The 23645-nt window shown below is 47.0% G+C and overlaps 1 protein-coding gene across 7 annotated transcripts in view; it reads right to left on the bottom strand.

Annotated features, from left to right (window-relative positions):
• Nucleotides 1-23645, bottom strand: part of LOC134537337 (irregular chiasm C-roughest protein) — a 331140-nt gene that overhangs the window by 14141 nt on the left and 293354 nt on the right. For 4 of the 7 annotated variants that reach the window (XM_063377666.1, XM_063377665.1, XM_063377668.1 and 1 more), the window contains exon 4: nt 19285-19527. In XM_063377666.1, coding sequence (XP_063233736.1) covers nt 19285-19525 — 241 coding nt within the window. In that variant the 5' untranslated portion in view covers nt 19526-19527. Of the gene's footprint in view, nt 1-942; nt 1311-1420; nt 1466-1712; nt 1835-19284; nt 19528-23645 lie in introns of those variants that run through there. The other 3 variants (XM_063377669.1, XM_063377671.1, XM_063377670.1) reach the window with 3 other exon arrangements.

The raw sequence follows: 23645 nt of genomic DNA on the forward strand, positions 1-23645 counted from the left end.
CGGGGCCACCACTCACGAAAACATTTCTCTATAAACCAAAATCATTAATTTAAAACAAAATTCCTGATTTAGTGCTTTAGACACTTACTGACGGAGGGAACGTATTACAAGCTGGCAGCAAGCTGGGCGTGTTAAAGCTATTGAGAATGTCCGTCTACAACAATCTGAACCCGTGGGCGGTCCGTGTCCTTATCCTAATGTGTGTCGCACGGAAAAAAAAAACATGTCCAGTCAACAATTGCAATGTTCGAATCCACTGAACTCAAAAAGTATTCACCAGAGAACTGTAAATATAAATAAACAATGTAATAAGTGTTTTTTTTTCCTTCAATTTTTGTTGTTTATTGTTGTCATAGATTCAATTGAGAAGTTTTGAATTACCCATTTAACTTGTGAGAGTTGTGAAAAATGAAAAAATGGCAAATATCATGAATCTTCTTATCCTTCTTCAGTGCTACCAAAAGACACAGACTGGGACAAAAAGTTAAAAGTTGACCAACTGTGATTCGGACCACTGTCCACACCAAGCATGATGGGTCACATGGACACAATTTGGGACACTGCTTTTTAAGATGGGGCCTGGTGGTAGGATTGTGGCATTACTAATCTTACTTGAATGAACAAGCATTTTTTGGCCTGTCACACAGCTACCTGGAGAGACAGGGCAATGGCATAATGCACCAGCCAGAAAGCTGGGAGGGAGGAAGGGGGGGGGGGAAGCTCCGTGGGGTTTAGACCCCTCTCTTCCAGAATTAAAAAAAATTGTTTGTATGTAAAGTCGGTTTACGGACGATAGTTTAACATGACGTCATAACAAAACATTGATGAAATGATTGCATACTTTTATGAATAAAAATTGAATCATTTTTATTTTAATAATAAAAGAATAAATACTTGAAATTATACTCGTAATCAGATTTTTAAAATTCAAGAATAATTAACCTTTATTGCCGAAATTGTTGCAATAAGCAATGAAAACCACATTAACTTTTCACTTCACTTTATAAACAGTCGACGAAACCGTTCACGTGTAGATGACTTGTAATTAATTTAAAAAACTGGCGTTTAGCTATAAAGTTTAAATATAATTATGAACAGTTATCATATAAATAAACTGTAATCAAATAACTATTGTAAGTACACATGTACAACTACACGTTGCTGCGTCACTTTCTGTACGTCACAGCATAAATATACCAATAGTTAGGTAAACATAACCTTATAAATAACAAAAATAAAATTTGTGCTCTGATATTCTGACTTGTGTAATTAACACTAGCTACAATGAAAATCATAGGTTTCTCCAAACAAGAACAAATGAAGTATTATTTTATTATGTAATAAGTTTCCATAACACTCCAATAATATTGAAAACAAAAGCAAATAGCTAGCTTCCACGTTGCCAGTAAGATGCACACACATTAATCAAAAGTTTTTAGATGCGTAATTCTTGCGAAACAAAATTAAATTTTAAAATTTCAGGGTAACTTTTAGCCAGCTCACTCAGTCGATAGAGTTTGAAATTCCTTAACTCGGGACTACTGAACTTGGTAGTTGTGTAAAAAGGAATTATTAGGATTTGCAACTCGAAACAAAGTTAGTTTAATAATAATTTTCCAAATGCACGATGTTTTTAGCGGCAAAACACGTCTTTAATAAACGGAAAACGGTATAACGTCACTTCAAAGTTCAAAGTTAGGATGTAGCCATACCTGAAAAGAAGCCTTGGCCTTCGTAACGTCCGGCCAAATATCGTGAATAACTTAATTCACGAATGAAAATTATTATTTCCAGACGTACTCTTATTTAATATCCGTCGTAGCACACGTTTTAATGTTAATTGTTGTCTCTGGGCGTCCTAGCCGCGGCGACTGTTTATATTGGTAGTTGTCACGGCAACGCACGAAAATAAATGCCGGCATAGAGTACCAACATATACATAAACAAATATCGCACACGCAGTTGAGGCGGTGAAAAACGTAAACAAAAAAAAACATTACTCTGTACTGTGTATCAGTACACTATCATCAATTATATGAATCACCATAATTTTTTAGTCAATTGTAACATAACCTATTATTACTGCACTCGCCGACAGCGTAACGGAACAATGAGCGTAACGGGACACAGCGTAATAAACCATGTGCGTAACGAGACACTTTTTCGTGCGTGCAGCCGGCGTTCATCGATTTATTAGACGTTGTTTCGTCGAAAACACAAGCTAAGACAGCATAAATCAAACAAGGTTACAGGGAGATTATTTTGGAAGGGTTATTGTAATCCTTAGTGGGCTACAGATATAATGTTTATACTAAACCTCCCCTTCACAAAAACCTGCCGTTCGCTCCCTGCGACACGGGCAGGCTACTCAAACACGAATCCCCTCACGGGGCTGAAGAACTCCAGACAAACATGTGTTCACACCAGACTAGAGGTCGATCAAACTGGTACTCACACGCGCCAAAGATTGCATTTTAGTTGTTCGTTGACTAGACTAAATATGTCATTGGAAATATTCATGCCACGGGCAAGATTGTTTTAAAAAATATTTCATGGATATACACCATTGCTTATGACATCTGATATAAAACAGCAATGGTGTATGCCCATGAAATTGTTTTAAATCGGACAAAATATGCACGGCAGGGGATGAAATAACATTAAATTCACATAATCAAGCAGTTAGTATATATAGTTCACTAACTTGATGGCAAATGGAGCCATTAAAATATTGTTGTGAAGTGGGAGGCAAGGCCACAGCACGTAACAGGTACCTTGCCTGGTGCCACTGACGTCATGCATGCATACCTTTGGGGATTATGGCGGCCCGGCCTCGCCACCCCCTGTTCCTCCTCCCTCCTTCACCCTGTGCTGTCATATATCCCTGAATGGCCTGGGAACTATGCGGGCTTTCAGAAGCCACCGCGTGGAGTGGCGTGAATAACAGCCGCTGTTCTGGATGCTTCGAGCGTCGGATCGGCCCGGGATGACGCGACATGTCACAACCACTCCAGTTCATTCCAGAAAGACGGCCAATTTGTGTAAAAGCGGCGACGCCGGCCTACGCTACTACCAGAACTTTTAGTTGGCATATATATATATATATATATATATATATATATATATATATATATATATATATATATATACACATTTATTCGTAGTAAGGTAACCCCATCCGGGATTTGAATGTACTTCAAACGACTCCAGACATGGGTCAATTACGCTCGACTGCAACTACCTAAACGTGAAAATAAAGGATATCCTCTCCCCCCCTTACCTATCTAACAAACCTATACTACCTTCCTGTCATGCAAGTAACATATGTGGAATATGATATTGAAATGAAAATTGCACACCAATAGAACCAAGAAGCGAAATGAAAATAGTCATATAGTTTATTATTAAATAAACAATATTGCAGAAAAAAATACTTCTGTAACAGAAAGCTTCTTTCTTTCTCTAAATGTTCTGTGTATCGATTTATTTCCGCTTGCTTTGTATTAAATAAAGCTATAACATAACAGAAATCGTGCTTTGAAATACATGAGTATCGTTGGAAAAAAGAAAACGGAGAAGGTTGTGCAGACTGCAAAGAGATTCAGATGTAAAAGTCGTTATTTTGTTTCATTTTATGCAATTCTGCAGCCAGATGAAGTTCACAGAAAATATATATATATATTTTTTGCAGCCGTCATAAATACGATTCAGGATTTACAATATTACAAAAAAACAAACAATATTCAAACAGCTGACTATCACACTACAGGAGAGAGATGTCTTGCAACACTTAAAAAACAAATGTAACTAAATTCTAATTTATTTTACTACCAACACCAACACAGCCGACATTACACCACAGTCGCGCGCGGCCTGCTCGGTGCTGGTAAGGCTCCCAAGATGGCGGGCCTGTACGCGAGAAGGTGTGAGCAGGCAAACAACCCCCCCCCCCCCAGAAGGCAATGCATCACGGAGCCAGTTGCGAGCCGGGCGGCGGTGCTCCAAGCGTTAATTTGCATCTCGTATGGCCGCCCCCCCCCCTTCCCCGGGCATGTGCAGGGGCCGATTACCCCGCGGACAATGCCCCGCTGTGCATGTGTAGGCTCGCTCAACACCCGCCCTTAAGGCCCTGCCACACTCTCAATATGTATGCCAATAGAGTTGGACATGGCTTCCGACTCTCTCCGTCAAATATAACCTCAAATACGTTTTAAATCATGTCACTCTATCAAGTTTATTTTTCGTCTGTTATCTCAAGTTCTATTTTAATCTCAATTTTGAAATTAAACTGTGCTGAATGGAATTTTTACTATTATTATAAGATTTGAGCATTATTTTTTTTTGAAAATGTATAAATTTAAATAAAAAATAATATTCTTTACCGGATGAAAAACATGATCAGTGATTTTTTTTTAAGTTATAGAAGCATTATTTCATTTCTACACTAAAATGTTTTCGCAAACGACATTCGCATTAACGTTATTTTATTAATTTTACTTTTACAACCTCTTTAATCATCCACGTGCTCTTCACCATTTTAAAGAATCGGATGTCATTTCCGTTTTCGCTAGGCACGATTTTGATTGGCCCATTGCATCCAACATACAATATATTTGACGGGAAGTCAAGTCAACCAACTTGTCAAACAAACATGGCTGTGCTTGTGACGATTTCAGTGACGTCATAATCCTCCAACTTTATTTTATACGACATATTGGAAGGTGTTGGAAGCGTGTGACAGGGCCTTAACGCGCCGCGCCGGGGTACCGGCCTCGGCGTCTACCGCACGGCCAGAAGCACAAAACAATACACACTGAAGTGGCGTTGAAATAGCTATGCCACCAAGGCACGAGGCGATCTTTTCGAATTTCGTCAACAACATTTAACTAATTTCTTTCCTTTATATATACATATAAATAAATATATATAAATGAGTTTTGTGTTTTTCTTGTATTTCAGGAATAGTCGTTCAAGCGCCGTTAAAGAAAAGTTTCCCGAGGAGGTAAAAAAAAAAAAGAAGAAAAGGTGGTTCACCCAACTTGACACCACATCGGCCGGGTAATTAGCACCACCTGGTGGAGCCATTCAGGCCGTGACCCACCCGTTACAAGCCCCCCCTCCCCCCTCTTCGTCACCCAGCCATTCAGTAGCTGAATTAATGTTATTTTTATATACAGTCTTTGTGGCCGCAGGTCGAAGGGGAAAATAGCGCCTACAGAAATGGGAAGCCTTAATTTCACAGACGAGAGAACCATAGCCGAAGTTCCCTAAGTTTACATGATTTCACAGTATCTTTAATGTAGGTATCCTAACCGAATCAACCGTCCACAATGTTTTATTTTAAAGTATTTATAATGTAGCTAACCTAACCTAATTGACCATTAGTACCCTTTTATCAACACCGCCATATTTATTTACAATGAAAAAAAAAAAAAAACCGAAGATGCACGATCGGGCGTTAGGCTCTCTCGTCTGTGAAAAGAAGGCTTCCCTACAGAAATACGCCCGAATGTAAAAAAACACTCATTGTAGAGTGTGGCGCATTTCCCAATTCCCCTTTCCCCCCCTCTCGGCATCCCACCCCGCGGAAGACTGCGGCGGCTGGTCTTGATGGCCCGACGGGCACGTAATTACAGACCGCCATGCCTGTGTTCATTTGAGGATGGTTGAATAACATCCTGAAGTGCCTGCGTCCCGGGATGTTAAAAAACAATAACAAACGAAAGGGCGGTGATTTCCCCCTCCCCACCAGAAGAGTGTCCGGTTCCACGAGAGTGGAAGAAACGCTACAATTTTTTTTTGCCGTGAGTTGATCTGCTGGGAAAGGGGTTGGGAAGGGGGGGGGGGGGAGTGGAAGGAATTACCCTGGACGAGTTCGCGAGCTACTCGCTCGCGTCCGAACTCGCTCGGCGATACTCGGCGATACTCGGCTGTCATTGCTGTCCGTTTTCATCGTCTATTTGAAGTAGTTTTAAGTCACGATAAAACACAAGAAGTTTGGGTTGACGACGATTGCTTGAAAATTAAACAATATTCAAGGCTACGTAATTTTTCGCGTAAAGATTTCCAGACCAGATGTGTGTTACAACTGTGTAGCATTGTCTGTGTTTCGTGCTTGTCGGGGTTTATTTCAGGTAATGTTACTTGGCACAGCCACACAGTGCGGAAGCGAATGCGTCCTGAATGTCTCGGTCAAACATGGCAATGACGTCTCTTGCAGACGGCCGCTAATCACAAGGGAACAGTAGCTGGTACACGCGCACTTTTTATTTATCATTTTATTATTTTGTAATTAAAATCATATTTAAGTGCACCCGGGAATTTAGATACGGCTATAGCTACAGCTACAACTACAGTAACATAAAAGTCAAAGTATTTCTACATCGGTTAATCCGCCGCAAAGGAATTTTTTTATATTTATTTACGTAAAGGCGAGGTTTTTGTTGCACGTTTGTGCTCATAGAGAGCCATCGATATTCAAGGGATTTTCTAAAATTCATATCAAACTAAGAAATACACCACAAATCTTCATATGCAGAAAAATACATGTTTCTCACATACATATTTGTAATATAATTTTATAATTGAGCATTTTATTTACGATGGTATGACAACATTATATACATATGTTAATGACTATTGTGTTGTTTTCAGAGTATCATAATATCACTTTAAAGAAACTTATAGTTAAAATTTTTAACAATCTATAAAAAAAACTTTAATCTTAAACACAATTTATTTTACGTGTCTCCTCTTGTATACTTAAACATTTCTTATATATTATAACATTGGACGACGATTGACGGGAGTAAACAATAAAAACCAATTTTCAAACAACAATTTTATTTTTGTCGGGTTATAAACTGCAGACGGTTTGATTTGTTGAATTTTCCCGAATTTTCTCGCCGCACGCAAGTTGACTCAGCGGCTAAAAGTGGTTGAAAAACAACTCGAAGAGGAGGATTGGCCGGCCTGAAGAGATCGCAACACCTCAGCGAAGCCGCTCTCTCAGAACTGCCCGATTAGCGTGGGAGAAGGGGGGGGGGGGGAGGCTGTTAGGCGGAGGGTCGGGCTCGATTGCCTCACGGCAGCTCGCATACGACCCTTGAACCCGGCTCGTAAAGAGCTCGGACCAGCTCCACCCCCCCCCCCCCCCGGGCCAGAAACTCTGCGGGCGTCGCCGATAAAGCTCCCTCCGGAGGGGCAGAGGCGTCGCTAATTAAAATTCTTGATCACTTTGACGAGGGAGGAGCCGGTGCCAACTCGCCTCTTGCCGCGATAACGGGGTGTCTGCCTTCTCGTGTCGGCGTCCTTCCTTCCTCCCCCCTCCCACAAACCAGCGCAGGACACCGTGTAAATCCTGTTACCCCCTCACTTCCCTTCCTCAAACACGAGCAAGCCGCGGGGAGCAAAGAGCATTCAGGAGCAAGACTAACCACTTCTCCGTCCCGGTCCCGCTTCCTCCAGAACACGAATTACCGCCGCCTCCGACATCCTCGCCATAGAGAAGTACACACACACCGGCAACTTGCACTCTCTGACAACTACGGGCGGGGCTCAGCGCTCCAAGCGGCAGCGCGCGCAACTAACTCTCACAAGTGACTGTTCAAACTGAGCACAGTCATGATCACGACTCGTGACAAGAAGTGAGGTGAAACTTATTTACAGCACGGTAAGGTAAGTTGAGAGATGAAGTCATGTCAGGGTACCTAACGGAAGTGAGTAAATGTAACATAGGTAACATAAGTAAAGGACTAAAAGGGGTTTGAAAACAACTTGTAAAAGGGGGGGGGGGGGGAGAAAACAACGAATAAAGTAGAGAGAAAGACAAATGTAAAACTCTGCAGGATTTTCGTAGCCATGTTTACTACAAGTGTGAATATTTTGAAGAAATACTTCTTTATGCCAGCAACACAGATGCCAGTCGTTTTAAATTAATGCATGCCAGCAGGTGTATGTACTTTGAGGATGTTGCTGTTAGCAACGTGCAACTACCGGAAGAATAATACAAGTATAACTGAGTGAATGGTTTGTACAGTAAACATGCCCAGAAAATTTTTTATCATGTTATGAGCCCAGTTAAATCGTGTGAACGGTTGGTAAGGTTAGCTTCCATAGTTTTGTAAATTAGTGTGAACGAATGGTTGGGGTAGGTTATATACTTTTAAAATATACTGTTAATTAGCGTGTACGTTTGGTTATGTTAGGTTACAAACATTTGAACTTAGCAGTTTTTTAGGGGTGAGTGATCATGATGATTAGGTAGTCGTTTAAGCCCATCGCTGGATGTCAAGTTTGAACATCACCACGGTGATTACAGCCGTAACGTCACTATGCTTGCAGAGGCAGGATGATTCCGCGGTGGTTTGCCACTGCCTACCGTGGGATAAAGGTGAAAGGTACATCACAAACACCCAGTCTTGAACCCAGGGAGAAGGTTTGTAAATCCCCTCCCCAACCCGGACTCGAACCCGGGTCCCTTGGTCCACCAACCAGACACGCTAACCACTGGACCAAGTGGACGTACTAGGAGCAAGTAGTACTAAAGAAATAACATTTCGGGAAATGACATTACCAGAGTGGGGAGCGCTCGATGGCATGTCTATTACAGTCACTTGCATATCTGCGCACTCGCATCTGCATAGTTTCACACTCGTACACTCGTGTACTTGCCACGTTCTTATACATTCTCATAACACTGTCTCGTAAAGCTTCACTTTAACGTAGGAAATACAAGCTCAAGAAACTTTATAAATGTGTTTTTGTTCCGAACAGTAAACAACTTGGTCGCTCGCTGCGGGGGCCTCACTGGGCTGCCAGGCGGTGCTCAGCCGCAGACGGAAATTGCTCACCAAGCACCAACTCGGAAACTACATCACGCCGTGACAAGGTGGGATACATCTCGTGCATTTGAGCCACGATACATGGGGAATTGCGCTCCAACAAAGATAAAACGTAACTTAGGAGTGATTCACAGAGTCCAGGTCATTGGACAATTGGCTACGCGGAGTCTCGTGCAAAACAAAACAATATCTTTCTTAGCTTAAAAAAAAATATATATATATATGCTGTGACCATACTCGTGATTTTGACATGATTTTGTTTAGAAACATACAACCTAATCCGCTATTCAAAAAGTCAATTTTTAATTACCTTTAAAAACGTGCAAATTTTGATATTATAATTTTTTAAAAATTAGTGTCAATGAATAAAACTAACCATTTTTAAAGAATATCAGTTTCATATTTGTGTGGAATAAAATCGTAACCATATCTTAAATAGTATTAACATTATTTTATGAAAAATAACGCAGAGTGTTATTCAATTGAGATGGAACCTGTCTTATTCGCACGTGGTTGGAAACACATGGGCGAGTTACTAGAAACTCGTTGGCGTGGTGTGAGGGTGTTGTCACTGAAGCAACGACTGTGGATTAAGAAGGACGAGTACATGTTCAAAAGAGAATTCGTGTGAAAACATTGTGTTTTTATTTTTGCATTGTGATGTTTTCAATTATCCTTCTTATTTTATTTAAAAATCCAAAGATAATTATATATTTATAACCTTTTAAAAAACAAGGCCAGTTACAATTGTATAATAATTTTTAAAACACATAACATTAAAAAAATGTTTCGATATGTGCCATGAAACCATGGAATATGTTATATCTGTTTAGGAAAAACTTGAATTCATAGTAAATTGATAGTAATTTATATTTTATTGTTTGCAACAAATAAGTTTATGGAGCTTTACAGATGGCCGCAATGAATGAGCTCCGAGATAGTCTCGCACTGCCAGGCGAGAGGCTGGTGGGCTAGCCAGTGTAAGCGAGGCTCTAGAGGCTGGTGGGCTAGCCAGTGTAAGCGAGGCTCTAGAGGCTGGTGGGCTAGCCAGTGTAAGCGAGGCTCTAGAGGCTGGTGGGCTAGCCAGTGTAAGCGAGGCTCTAGAGGCTGGTGGGCTAGCCAGTGTAAGCAAGGCTCTAGAGGCTGGTGGGCTAGCCAGTGTAAGCGAGGCTCTAGAGGCCGGTGGGCCGGCCAGTGTAAGCGAGGCTCTAGAGGCTGGTGGGCTAGCCAGTGTAAGCGAGGCTCTAGAGGCTGGTGGGCTAGCCAGTGTAAGCAAGGCTCTAGAGGCTGGTGGGCTAGCCAGTGTAAGCGAAGCTCTAGAGGCTGGTGGGCTAGCCAGTGTAAGCAAGGCTCTAGAGGCTGGTGGGCTAGCCAGTGTAAGCGAGGCTCTAGAGGCTGGTGGGCTAGCCAGTGTAAGCAAGGCTCTAGAGGCTGGTGGGCTAGCCAGTGTAAGCGAGGCTCTAGAGGCTGGTGGGCTAGCCAGTGTAAGCGAGGCTCTAGAGGCTGGTGGGCTAGCCAGTGTAAGCGAGGCTCTAGAGGCTGGTGGGCTAGCCAGTGTAAGCGAGGCTCTAGAGGCTGGTGGGCTAGCCAGTGTAAGCAAGGCTCTAGAGGCTGGTGGGCTAGCCAGTGTAAGCGAGGCTCTAGAGGCTGGTGGGCTAGCCAGTGTAAGCGAGGCTCTAGAGGCTGGTGGGCTAGCCAGTGTAAGCGAGGCTCTAGAGGCTGGTGGGCTAGCCAGTGTAAGCAAGGCTCTAGAGGCTGGTGGGCTAGCCAGTGTAAGCGAGGCTCTAGAGGCTGGTGGGCTAGCCAGTGTAAGCAAGGCTCTAGAGGCTGGTGGGCTAGCCAGTGTAAGCGAGGCTCTAGAGGCTGGTGGGCTAGCCAGTGTAAGCGAGGCTCTAGAGGCTGGTGGGCTAGCCAGTGTAAGCAAGGCTCTAGAGGCTGGTGGGCTAGCCAGTGTAAGCGAGGCTCTAGAGGCTGGTGGGCTAGCCAGTGTAAGCGAGGCTCTAGAGGCTGGTGGGCTAGCCAGTGTAAGCGAGGCTCTAGAGGCTGGTGGGCTAGCCAGTGTAAGCGAGGCTCTAGAGGCTGGTGGGCTAGCCAGTGTAAGCGAGGCTCTAGAGGCTGGTGGGCTAGCCAGTGTAAGCGAGGCTCTAGAGGCTGGTGGGCTAGCCAGTGTAAGCGAGGCTCTAGAGGCTGGTGGGCTAGCCAGTGTAAGCGAGGCTCTAGAGGCTGGTGGGCTAGCCAGTGTAAGCAAGGCTCTAGAGGCTGGTGGGCTAGCCAGTGTAAGCGAGGCTCTAGAGGCCGGTGGGCCGGCCAGTGTAAGCGAGGCTCTAGAGGCTGGTGGGCTAGCCAGTGTAAGCAAGGCTCTAGAGGCTGGTGGGCTAGCCAGTGTAAGCGAGGCTCTAGAGGCTGGTGGGCTAGCCAGTGTAAGCGAGGCTCTAGAGGCCGGTGGGCTAGCCAGTGTAAGCGAGGCTCTAGAGGCCGGTGGGCCAGCCAGTGTAAGCGAGGCTCACGGCAGGACTAGAGGCTGGTGGGCTAGCCAGTGTAAGCAAGGCTCTAGAGGCTGGTGGGCTAGCCAGTGTAAGCAAGGCTCTAGAGGCTGGTGGGCTAGCCAGTGTAAGCGAGGCTCTAGAGGCTGGTGGGCTAGCCAGTGTAAGCGAGGCTCTAGAGGCCGGTGGGCCGGCCAGTGTAAGCGAGGCTCTAGAGGCTGGTGGGCTAGCCAGTGTAAGCAAGGCTCTAGAGGCTGGTGGGCTAGCCAGTGTAAGCGAGGCTCTAGAGGCTGGTGGGCTAGCCAGTGTAAGCGAGGCTCTAGAGGCCGGTGGGCTAGCCAGTGTAAGCGAGGCTCTAGAGGCCGGTGGGCCAGCCAGTGTAAGCGAGGCTCACGGCAGGACTAGAGGCTGGTGGGCTAGCCAGTGTAAGCAAGGCTCTAGAGGCTGGTGGGCTAGCCAGTGTAAGCAAGGCTCTAGAGGCTGGTGGGCTAGCCAGTGTAAGCGAGGCTCTAGAGGCTGGTGGGCTAGCCAGTGTAAGCGAGGCTCGCGGCAGGACTAGAGGCTGGTGGGCTAGCCAGTGTAAGCGAGGCTCTAGAGGCTGGTGGGCTAGCCAGTGTAAGCGAGGCTCTAGAGGCTGGTGGGCTAGCCAGTGTAAGCGAGGCTCTAGAGGCTGGTGGGCTAGCCAGTGTAAGCAAGGCTCTAGAGGCTGGTGGGCTAGCCAGTGTAAGCGAGTCTCTAGAGGCTGGTGGGCTAGCCAGTGTAAGCGAGGCTCGCGGCAGGACTAGAGGCTGGTGGGCTAGCCAGTGTAAGCGAGGCTCTAGAGGCTGGTGGGCTAGCCAGTGTAAGCAAGGCTCTAGAGGCTGGTGGGCTAGCCAGTGTAAGCAAGGCTCTAGAGGCTGGTGGGCTAGCCAATGTAAGCAAGGCTCTAGAGGCTGGTGGGCTAGCCAGTGTAAGCGAGGCTCTAGAGGCTGGTGGGCTAGCCAGTGTAAGCGAGGCTCTAGAGGCTGGTGGGCTAGCCAGTGTAAGCGAGGCTCGCGGCAGGACTAGAGGCTGGTGGGCTAGCCAGTGTAAGCGAGGCTCTAGAGGCTGGTGGGCTAGCCAGTGTAAGCGAGGCTCTAGAGGCTGGTGGGCTAGCCAGTGTAAGCGAGGCTCTAGAGGCTGGTGGGCTAGCCAGTGTAAGCAAGGCTCTAGAGGCTGGTGGGCTAGCCAGTGTAAGCGAGGCTCTAGAGGCTGGTGGGCTAGCCAGTGTAAGCGAGGCTCGCGGCAGGACTAGAGGCTGGTGGGCTAGCCAGTGTAAGCGAGGCTCTAGAGGCTGGTGGGCTAGCCAGTGTAAGCGAGGCTCTAGAGGCTGGTGGGCTAGCCAGTGTAAGCGAGGCTCTAGAGGCTGGTGGGCTAGCCAGTGTAAGCGAGGCTCTAGAGGCCGGTGGGCCGGCCAGTGTAAGCGAGGCTCTAGAGGCTGGTGGGCTAGCCAGTGTAAGCAAGGCTCTAGAGGCTGGTGGGCTAGCCAGTGTAAGCGAGGCTCTAGAGGCTGGTGGGCTAGCCAGTGTAAGCGAGGCTCTAGAGGCCGGTGGGCTAGCCAGTGTAAGCGAGGCTCTAGAGGCCGGTGGGCCAGCCAGTGTAAGCGAGGCTCACGGCAGGACTAGAGGCTGGTGGGCTAGCCAGTGTAAGCAAGGCTCTAGAGGCTGGTGGGCTAGCCAGTGTAAGCAAGGCTCTAGAGGCTGGTGGGCTAGCCAGTGTAAGCGAGGCTCTAGAGGCTGGTGGGCTAGCCAGTGTAAGCGAGGCTCGCGGCAGGACTAGAGGCTGGTGGGCTAGCCAGTGTAAGCGAGGCTCGCGGCAGGACTAGAGGCTGGTGGGCTAGCCAGTGTAAGCGAGGCTCTAGAGGCTGGTGGGCTAGCCAGTGTAAGCGAGGCTCTAGAGGCCGGTGGGCCAGCCAGTGTAAGCGAGGCTCACGGCAGGACTAGAGGCTGGTGGGCTAGCCAGTGTAAGCGAGGCTCTAGAGGCTGGTGGGCTAGCCAGTGTAAGCGAGGCTCTAGAGGCCGGTGGGCTAGCCAGTGTAAGCGAGGCTCTAGAGGCCGGTGGGCCAGCCAGTGTAAGCGAGGCTCACGGCAGGACTAGAGGCTGGTGGGCTAGCCAGTGTAAGCAAGGCTCTAGAGGCTGGTGGGCTAGCCAGTGTAAGCAAGGCTCTAGAGGCTGGTGGGCTAGCCAGTGTAAGCGAGGCTCTAGAGGCTGGTGGGCTAGCCAGTGTAAGCGAGGCTCGCGGCAGGACTAGAGGCTGGTGGGCTAGCCAGTGTAAGCGAGGCTCGCGGCAGGACTAGAGGCTGGTGGGCTAGCCAGTGTAAGCGAGGCTCTAGAGGCTGGTGGGCTAGCCAGTGTAAGCGAGGCTCTAGAGGCCGGTGGGCCAGCCAGTGTAAGCGAGGCTCACGGCAGGACTAGAGGCTGGTGGGCTAGCCAGTGTAAGCAAGGCTCTAGAGGCTGGTGGGCTAGCCAGTGTAAGCAAGGCTCTAGAGGCTGGTGGGCTAGCCAGTGTAAGCGAGGCTCTAGAGGCTGGTGGGCTAGCCAGTGTAAGCGAGGCTCGCGGCAGGACTAGAGGCTGGTGGGCTAGCCAGTGTAAGCGAGGCTCTAGAGGCTGGTGGGCTAGCCAGTGTAAGCGAGGCTCACGGCAGGACTAGAGGCTGGTGGGCTAGCCAGTGTAAGCGAGGCTCTAGAGGCTGGTGGGCTAGCCAGTGTAAGCGAGGCTCTAGAGGCTGGTGGGCTAGCCAGTGTAAGCGAGGCTCTAGAGGCCGGTGGGCCGGCCAGTGTAAGCGAGGCTCTAGAGGCCGGTGAGCCAGCCAGTGTAAGCGAGGCTCACGGCAGGACTAGAGGCTGGTGGGCTAGCCAGTGTAAGCGAGGCTCGCGGCAGGACGAGGGTGAAGGCTGCTCTGGAGAGTCCTCGGGGACCCGGGGCGCTGGAAGGACCTCGTCCTGCGAGGGACCCCGCCGGCGCCGAGGGCCGGACGTCCTCGTGCTCGACGCCGCTGCTACGTGCCCTCGTGCCCGACCCTCCGACCCTCCGACCCTCCGACCCTCCGACCCTCCGACCCTCCGACCCTCCGACCCTCCGACCCTCCGACCCTCCGACCCTCCGACCCTCCGACCCTCCGACCCTCCGACCCTCCGACCCTCCGACCCTCCGGGCCTCCGACCCTCCGACCCTCCGACCCTCCGTCCCTCCGACCCTCCGACCCTCCGACCCTCCGACCCTCCGACCCTCCGACCCTCCGACCCTCCGGGCCTCCGACCCTCCGACCCTCCGACCCTCCGACCCTCCGACCCTCCGACCCTCCGACCCTCCGACCCTCCGACCCTCCGACCCTCCGGGCCTCCGACCCTCCGACCCTCCGACCCTCCGACCCTCCGACCCTCCGACCCTCCGACCCTCCGACCCTCCGACCCTCCGACCCTCCGGGCCTCCGACCCTCCGACCCTCCGACCCTCCGACCCTCCGACCCTCCGACCCTCCGACCCTCCGACCCTCCGACCCTCCGACCCTCCGACCCTCCGGGCCTCCGACCCTCCGACCCTCCGACCCTCCGACCCTCCGACCCTCCGGGCCTCCGACCCTCCGACCCTCCGACCCTCCGACCCTCCGACCCTCCGACCCTCCGACCCTCCGACCCTCCGACCCTCCGACCCTCCGACCCTCCGACCCTCCGACCCTCCGACCCTCCGGGCCTCCGACCCTCCGACCCTCCGACCCTCCGACCCTCCGACCCTCCGACCCTCCGACCCTCCGACCCTCCGACCCTCCGACCCTCCGACCCTCCGACCCTCCGGGCCTCCGACCCTCCGACCCTCCGACCCTCCGACCCTCCGACCCTCCGACCCTCCGACCCTCCGACCCTCCGACCCTCCGACCCTCCGACCCTCCGACCCTCCGACCCTCCGACCCTCCGACCCTCCGGGCCTCCGACCCTCCGACCCTCCGACCCTCCGACCCTCCGACCCTCCGACCCTCCGACCCTCCGACCCTCCGACCCTCCGACCCTCCGACCCTCCGGGCCTCCGACCCTCCGACCCTCCGACCCTCCGACCCTCCGACCCTCCGACCCTCCGACCCTCCGACCCTCCGGGCCTCCGACCCTCCGACCCTCCGACCCTCCGACCCTCCGACCCTCCGACCCTCCGACCCTCCGACCCTCCGACCCTCCGACCCTCCGGGCCTAACGACCTCTCGAGACGTCATCGCGATGAAGCGCGCGTCTTTGAATCCGAGCCTCCCCTTGTTCGCGTCCGTCTCGATTAATCTACTCTCGATCCCTCGACTGCAGACCAAGCGGAAAGCGACCCTACACTCCTGGGGTGGATCGCCACCCCCCACTTGGCTGCTTGCGTGGCTTTCTCTGGCGCACTCGTGCACAGACGAGATCACTTCCTCAATAAAGATAGCTATAAAAAAAAGGGGGTTGTCTGTAAAGTCGGTTTACGGACGATAATTTTACATGATAACGTCATAAGAAAACATTGTGAAAAATTGCATACTTTTTTAATTTTCAAATATTATTTACAGTTTTTGCAAATTTAATTTACTTAAATAATTTGTTTAAATATAAACACGAACTATTAGCTATAGAAAAAAAACTAAATCAAATCAATGCTAATAAATTGTTAATTTGAAATGATGAAATTGGAAAAATAAATAAAAAAAATTTAAATTGCTGCTTTTAAAAAGCCCGCCTTAACCTGTTTGATATTATAGTAGATTTTCTCGCACGGTGGTTGGCCGGTTCTTGCACGCTCGGCTCAGGCGGAACTTGACAATGAGCCATGCTTTTTCGTGCGTGCAGCCGGCGTTATCGTTTTATAAGACGTTATCACGTCAAAAATATCTGGGCAAATCTGTTTCATCTTAACACACGAGTACTAAAGTAAAATCAAATAGGAGAAGTACTCAAGTTTTCTTTATTAGTTCTAGTATGGAGAAAAAAAGGAGTGATGCTTACTTTCGGCATATTTTTTGATCTGGAAAATGTGATCAGTACGCAGAATATATCAGGAGAATTAAAGGAACTACAAACAGCACTTTTTACATATTTAACAATACAAGCATGTAAAAAACCGTTGTCAAAAAAACTTGAACATATCAAGAAGAAAATTTTGATAATTTTAACATTGAAATAAAAAGACAACCCGTTATTAACTTCATACTGGGTCAATGCATCACAAAGAAAATAAAAAAAAATACTAACAGTTAGACTGGAACTTGATTCTACTAAAATTATACTTTGAAGCGAGTACAAGTAAAAAAAAAAAAAAAAAACCCTAGAGGGTATGCAAATGACTTGGTAGTGGCAAGAAAGCAGAGAAATGGCAAAGCGAGAAGCGAAGAGGCGCAGTGGAAAGTGAAAACGCGAGCAGCCGTCTGAAATTATAGTAACAAAGAGGGAACATAAAATTGAATATGACGGAGCTTAATCAAAATGGCAGTGGTAGTATAAGTGGATGGTAGGAGAGAAGCGAAGAGAAAACAAATGATGGATAAGATTATTCTGTGAGGGAAACACGCCAGAATATAGGACGCTAAAATGACGTAAATCCCCCCCCCCCCCCAAAAAAAAATTAGAAATTATTCACCGGTTACAAGAAAAAATACAAATTAATGACCATAAATAATACCCAAACAACGCTTATACATACTATAACTGTAGGTGTAGGGAGATCACGAAAGACGTAACATTCGTTTGGAAATAGCTTATAATTTCCTAAATCATGAAAATAATTGGCATGGATGTAGCTGAAGTAATTTTTTATTTATTTAAATCGAGATAAACACTAACAAAATGGGTTGAAATTTGACCAACAGTCAAAATTTACCTTTGAAATACAGGTGTGTATATCCATGATCAAAAAGAAAACGTGTTTCAAGCGTATAATGGTTCGCAGACTAGCCTGTATTCAAAGGACGCAAGAAAAGCCCAGCTCACGAGGCTCCCGAGGGGAAAGGGGGGGGGGGCACCCTGCCCTCGTAAAGCAAAATGAACGCACCATTCGCGAGGGAGGAGGGCGTAACTCAACCGGCTCGTGGGGGGAGCGAGCCCAATTTCCCCTCAGAGTCGACAGTCACAAGACGCCCATGCCCCTCACTGGCAACATGATAAAATGAAATGAAAAAAAAAAAAAAGGGTGGGCACAGGTGAAAATACGGAGAACGCTGGGGGTTGTAAAGAGCTCCGCGGCCACCCCCCACCCCCCGGAAATAAACAAGATGCCGCACGAAACCCGTGCTAACAGGACGTATCGCAGTTCCCGGCCGTCTGGCCACGCAAGACCACTCTTCCCTGAGCTGCGTATCCCAGACACCACACCGCTGTTTCAGCGAGTCATTTGCTCTTATTTCAGATGAGCGGAATCCATTATTAAACAAATCTGAACTAACTATGAGTTTACATTGTAATAAAAGGGTTGAATTAAACATTATCGAGGTGTCTAGTGTTACAATAGAAGAGTTATTCCCCCTAACTCTCAAATAGTATTGTTCTTGTTAAAAAATAAATTTATAAATGGTGATCATACAATTGGCTCACCAAATATTTTGTGGCGACCGCAAAATAATTTTCTGGTCTAAACATAATTTTGTAGTCGAAACATAACTAACTTATTTGAGATATAATTTAGTTGTTACTAATAATTCACTTTGAGGACACTAAAAAAAACTGTCTGTGGTTACAACATATTTGGGAGAGTCTATAGTGGGGGGAAAAAAATGTGGCGGCATAAACACTGTTTTTTTTCTCTCTTTGGAACTGTACAAATTATAAAAATATCTTACAGGTGGGTTGGTAAATATAAGGTTATTAATTAAATTAAATGCGGATAATTTTGGATATATATTTGTTTAAAGTAGCAATAAACATACTATTCATGAAATAAATATGATCAAACGATTGAAATTTTAAATTACGGGTATTTCGAGCGTGGCCAACTTGGCGGGGGCCATGCAGAAGACAAGTCTCGAGTCTCTCTGCCCCCGGCCTCACACACACGCACACGCACGCAGGGGCTGAGCACGGGGGTGGAGGGAGGGGGGAGGGTTATGGCGGCTGCGTCATCTCTGCCAGCGAGGAGTAATCACGCGTGATGCAGACGCATGGGCTCGTGCGGTGAAACAGCAGGGGAGGGGTGGGGGTGGGGGCAGGGAGAACTATCGACACACCTGCCAGGTCCGCAGTTAAGGCGAATGTCTTCCCTCCACACGGTGTTTGTTCACACATCTCGGTGTATCAAATACGGCCCTTCTAAGGCATTAGAAAATCCACAACACGTACCTATAAAAAACATGCCCAACTATTTTTTCAAATGGATAACTTTAGTAAAAAAAGTATTTGTTATTAACATTTTTTTTTAACACGAAAATAGCGGCTGTCACGAAATCCGCACAGATTTGTGAAAATATATTTCGTAAAAAAAATTATTTACGACTATAATGATGTTTGAAATGTGTGACCGGTGAGATAATATGTTAAGAGCTATTTCCTCTAGTGCATTTAATGAAGAATTTTCTCTCCGTAAATGTCCCTAAAATAGTGCGAGGTATCTCGGTAGAAACGTGCCCTCTTACGGGAATTTCTTTGGCCACACAATAATTTCATTTGTTTTAAAACTATGTTTAGAAATTTGATTTAATTCACTAAAATGTACTTGTAATATTTAAAAAAAAAAATTCCCGAGAGATTCAAGCAGAAATGATTAGACATTAGTTTCGCGTACCAGTGGATGCGGGTTCGAATAACAGAACTGCCATATTATTACGGCTTCTCGTGGTTCAACACTGTTTACCAGGTTCACACCACGATAATGCTCGGAAGCTACCAAGTTTACACCAGGCAAATGCTCGGAAGCTTCCGTACTGTTCATCTCCTGACGGTAACAATGTGTCACAGCTCGTTGACAGCGTCCAGGAAACACGGGCGGGGGGAACTCACCCTCCTCGTCGCTGCCGATCATGGAGTAGCGGTCGAAGCCCGACAGGTTGCGGTGCGTGCCCAGGCCGAAGTCGTCCTTGGTCCACTGCAGCACGCCCGTCTTGTTGATGACCCGGCACGGCAGGGTCACTCGGCTGCCCACGATGGCCGTCTGGTCCTGCGGCTCCATCGCGAACCTCTGCTCGCCGCTGCCCAGCGTCGCCAGCAGCGCCAAGAGCACGCACAGCCTGGCCCCCGCCATGCCTGCAACCCGCCGAGCACACACACCCACTGTACAGCATACCCTGCAGGCGTAGCACAGGACATGCACATCTCTGGTCTGGCCCCCGACATGCCTGCAACCCGCCAGGCACACACACTCCCGGTACAGTATACCCTGCAGGCGCGCGGACGGAAGTACAGAATACTTGTGCGGTAGTAGATAGACTTAAGCATTAGATTAACAATCCATCCTAATGACACCGAAACATAAACAGAAACTTTGTGATCGATTTGAACCGCAAACAATCGATTCCTACGTTACATGAAAATCACTTTTTTTCTCATGTCAACCGAGCCAATGTTTTAAAATATGGCTGCCTAAACATGTTAACTCAAATAGTTTAGTTGAGTTGTGTGACGGTGCTCTTAAAAACGATTCCGTGCAAATACGAAACTGGTTTTATATTTGCAAGAAAACTGAAGAGCATTTTTATTGAAAAACTAGTGAACTTCAAAGATTTTCTGACCTATTCTGTGCCAGACACAAATTTTGTTATATCCTTGGAATGCTATCTGATGTAATGTTTAAAGATGAGTAATTTACATATGGGCAATATGTATAACAAACATTATTTGATACAGTACTTTTGTTCCTAAAATTGTAGTTCATATATCCTAGCAATGAAACTGTAAATATTAAGTTTGCAACATCGTTTTACTGACCAATAAAAATTATACTTATTAAATTTTAACGTGCTTTACATGCTTTAATTAATGGCATGGCGCCAGTCATGCACGCATGCCGCTGATTATAGTCACCACATTAAGCATGGCGGTTATGGTCTGTTATGGCCTGACACTCATGAAGTCGACAACCCGCTACACTCTCAACATCCATCTCGTGAATGCCATTAAGCTCAGTAGTTGCACAACTACAGAGCTTAATAGATATATACACATAAAAAAATAAATTACTTACTTCCTGCATCTTGAAAAATAACGTTTCAAAATGTAGTTTGAGAATTTGGTATTAATATATCAATAATTACGTATTTACTATCTGTATCGTGATTAATTAACGTTTAAAAACCGTACTTTGAGACTCAGGTAGTCCTATCGATATATTTTTTATTTTATTTCAAGCTCTTCTTTTTTTATTTAAACGTATTAAGAGACCACGATGAAAATTTTTCGGCTACACAAGTTATGTAATTTAATTTTTCCGGTATTCATGATTTTCCGAAGATTTATAACAGGAAAAGGGCCTATTATTTTTTCCCCGATGTTCTCGACTTGCGTTGTACAAGGGGATTCGGAGCTCAACTTATCACGGAATTTAAACAGTTTGACGTGAATATGTTTTAAAAATCTGGATGCCAGTTTGAAAGGTGAATTGTAACGAAAATAGGAAATATTTTGAAAATATATAAAATATAAACAAAGCTTATTACATTCGATTTGCATATATACATAAGCAGGGTAAGGGTTTTGCATGGGCCATTATAAACAGTTATTGTGAATTTACAAGGTCACTTAGAGTAATAGGCAAGTTTCTCAAAAATTCTATCCGGGTAATTCATCCGCTTTTAGAGTACATATTGGACCCATGCGTACACCAATTTGAATAAAATAACATTTACTTTGTGCAGAAAAGAGTTAACTATTTAAATCACGTTTGAAAAGTTTTAAGAATGTTTATGATGTAACAACTGTGAGACGAAATTACGAAGAACAGAGCGAAAAAAATTACACTGTCGATGCATCTGGCCACATAATGCAATCGATATTGGAAGTAAAGGGGATTAATAGAAAGAACAGCTCGTGACTGTTCCCCCAGTGCAAACGGACCAGACTGCAGGACGAGGAAGAAAGCCAAGATGGCGGACGTTGTCCCATTTGCACGACGTATTCACGTCACAAACTTGCAACCGTGTTCCGACAAAGCCTAGCCCAATTGTTCACAATTTGAATTAAAATTTGCTTCGTTGTATCAAAGGAGTGTATAAAATATTGTAATAAGGACAATATACGCGAGACAAGTGATGCCAGCGAAACTGGCGGTGTGGAGTGTAACTACGTTTTTAAGTGCGTGAATCTAGTTAAAAGTAGTGGGAGTGTAAAAAAGCTTGAAAGCAATGCAGGAAATTGTCTCGCGCTTCGCCAATGCTAACATATTCGTCTGCTACGATATTTGAGAGCATGAAGAAAGACGTGCCCGGACCCTGCGCGGGAAGAGAGCCGCGTGCACGCGGAGGCAGCACCGGGCTTGCAATATTAAGGCTGCGCTAGCCAGGTGCCCGGCGCGGAGCGAGGAGTGGGGAGTGGGGGCGCCGGCGGGGAAGTAGGGGAAGTAGGGGAACCACGGTTTCTTGGTAAGGGGGGAGGGGGGGAGAGGCACCCAGGCTCTCGGCCGCGCGCGAGGAGTGGGGGCGCCGGAGGGGAAGTAGGGGAACGAGAGGTCCGTGGTGGGGGGAGAGAGGCGGCCATCCTCTCGGCGAGGAGTGGGGGCGCCGGAGGGGAAGTAGGGGAACCAGGAACTACGTGGTGGGGGGAAAGATAGGCAGCCCCAGGCGCTCGGCCGAGCGATCGATAGCCGCCGCTAGACCCAGAGCAAACAGCGCGGCGCCGGAGACGTGGCGGACGACTCCACGCCTGCTATCATGCGGATTTTCATTAGTAGCAATCCTACACTTCGCGCAATTTCTTGAATGTGAGAGTTCCAGAGTAACGATTAAAAGTGACAACTGCCAATTTTTATATTAATTTTTTTATTTTCAGTTATAATACATGTCATTTCAAAACAATTTTTTTCCACCACAGCTGTTTTCATAAAAGAGATCAGTATCAACGCAAATATAAGGAAAAGAAAAATTAAATAAACAAATACTGAACAAAAATTAAATTTAAAAATATGAATGTAAGGTTGCGTAAATTTGCGATAGTTTTTTTTCATATTTTCTTCTGGATAATTTTATATTAGAGCTTTGCCATTATTTAAATGGTCTTGCAATGAAGAAGATAGGTTTAAAAAAATTGTTATAACGGACATAGCTGCTCGCACTGTATTTCATAAAGATACCTCAATAAAACGAACCAAAAAAAAAATGAAAATGCACTGGAAACAAGCCAAACATCGGCCGATGTGAAAAAGTGAAAAATGCCTGGAACGCACATGGGCTTGTCCGTCATTGAAGTTGCTCACGACGTGCCGTGCGACCTGCGATGGAGGGGAGGCCGTGACCCCTGACCTGGTCTCGCGCGGGCAGACGGGACACTGCATCGCGCCAGGGGGAGGGGGGGGGAGAGACCTGTAAGGGCGAGAAGCGCGGTGGTTGCCATGGCGACTGCGCGCCGAGTCAGCGCCGTCAAGCGAGGTCTGGCCCCGAGCGGCCCACTCCGTCACGTCCGCACGGGACATCCGGCTCCTTCCGCGATCAGGAGTGGGGGGGGGGGGGGGGGGCCTCGACATTAGCGCACTCCGGAGAGAAGGAAAAAAAAATTGAAATTATTTCAAATAATCGCTTGGTTTTCATCACAAGTTGTTGATGAAGTAGACACCGAGCTCATCTATTTATCTCACACAATGATGGCGTGGTGGAGAAGGGATAACAAAACTAAAAATTAATTATGTGCACTCAAAGCGAGCAAGTTCTTCAACCGAAATAAAAAAAAAAAATTACAAAGGGGCACACATTTTTGCTTCCGGAGTGAACCAGGGGCGAAGCAAGAGATGGTCTGGACCAGCTGACTGGAGCGTTGGAATCAATTATTAGATCTCGAGCAAAAAGTTTTCCACTAAACGCTGCCCTGAATCTAACTGAACCGCAAAGAAAAAAAAATCGTCATATTGAAGTGCAATGCTCACCGTTATTACTCGAGAAGCAAGCTTAAAATGTGTCGACTAAAAAAAAAAAAATATATCCTCCCATGAGCACATGTTACCGTTACTGGAAGAGCCGGCAACTCGAGCCCAGACCGGAGCCGCCTCTGGGTCGAAGTGAGACCGTGCTTCGGAGGGATATCCGTGCAACTCGCATTTGCTCAAGAAACAGCCCCTTACAAATGTTTTGCCGACACACCGCGATGATGGGGACAGAGGAGATGGGCTGTTCCCACAGAGGAATTGACAGCTAAATATATCGATCTATCGATTGATCGAT

This window comes from Bacillus rossius, chromosome 12 (assembly GCF_032445375.1).
Source record: "Bacillus rossius redtenbacheri isolate Brsri chromosome 12, Brsri_v3, whole genome shotgun sequence".
Taxonomy (NCBI): domain Eukaryota; kingdom Metazoa; phylum Arthropoda; class Insecta; order Phasmatodea; family Bacillidae; genus Bacillus; species Bacillus rossius.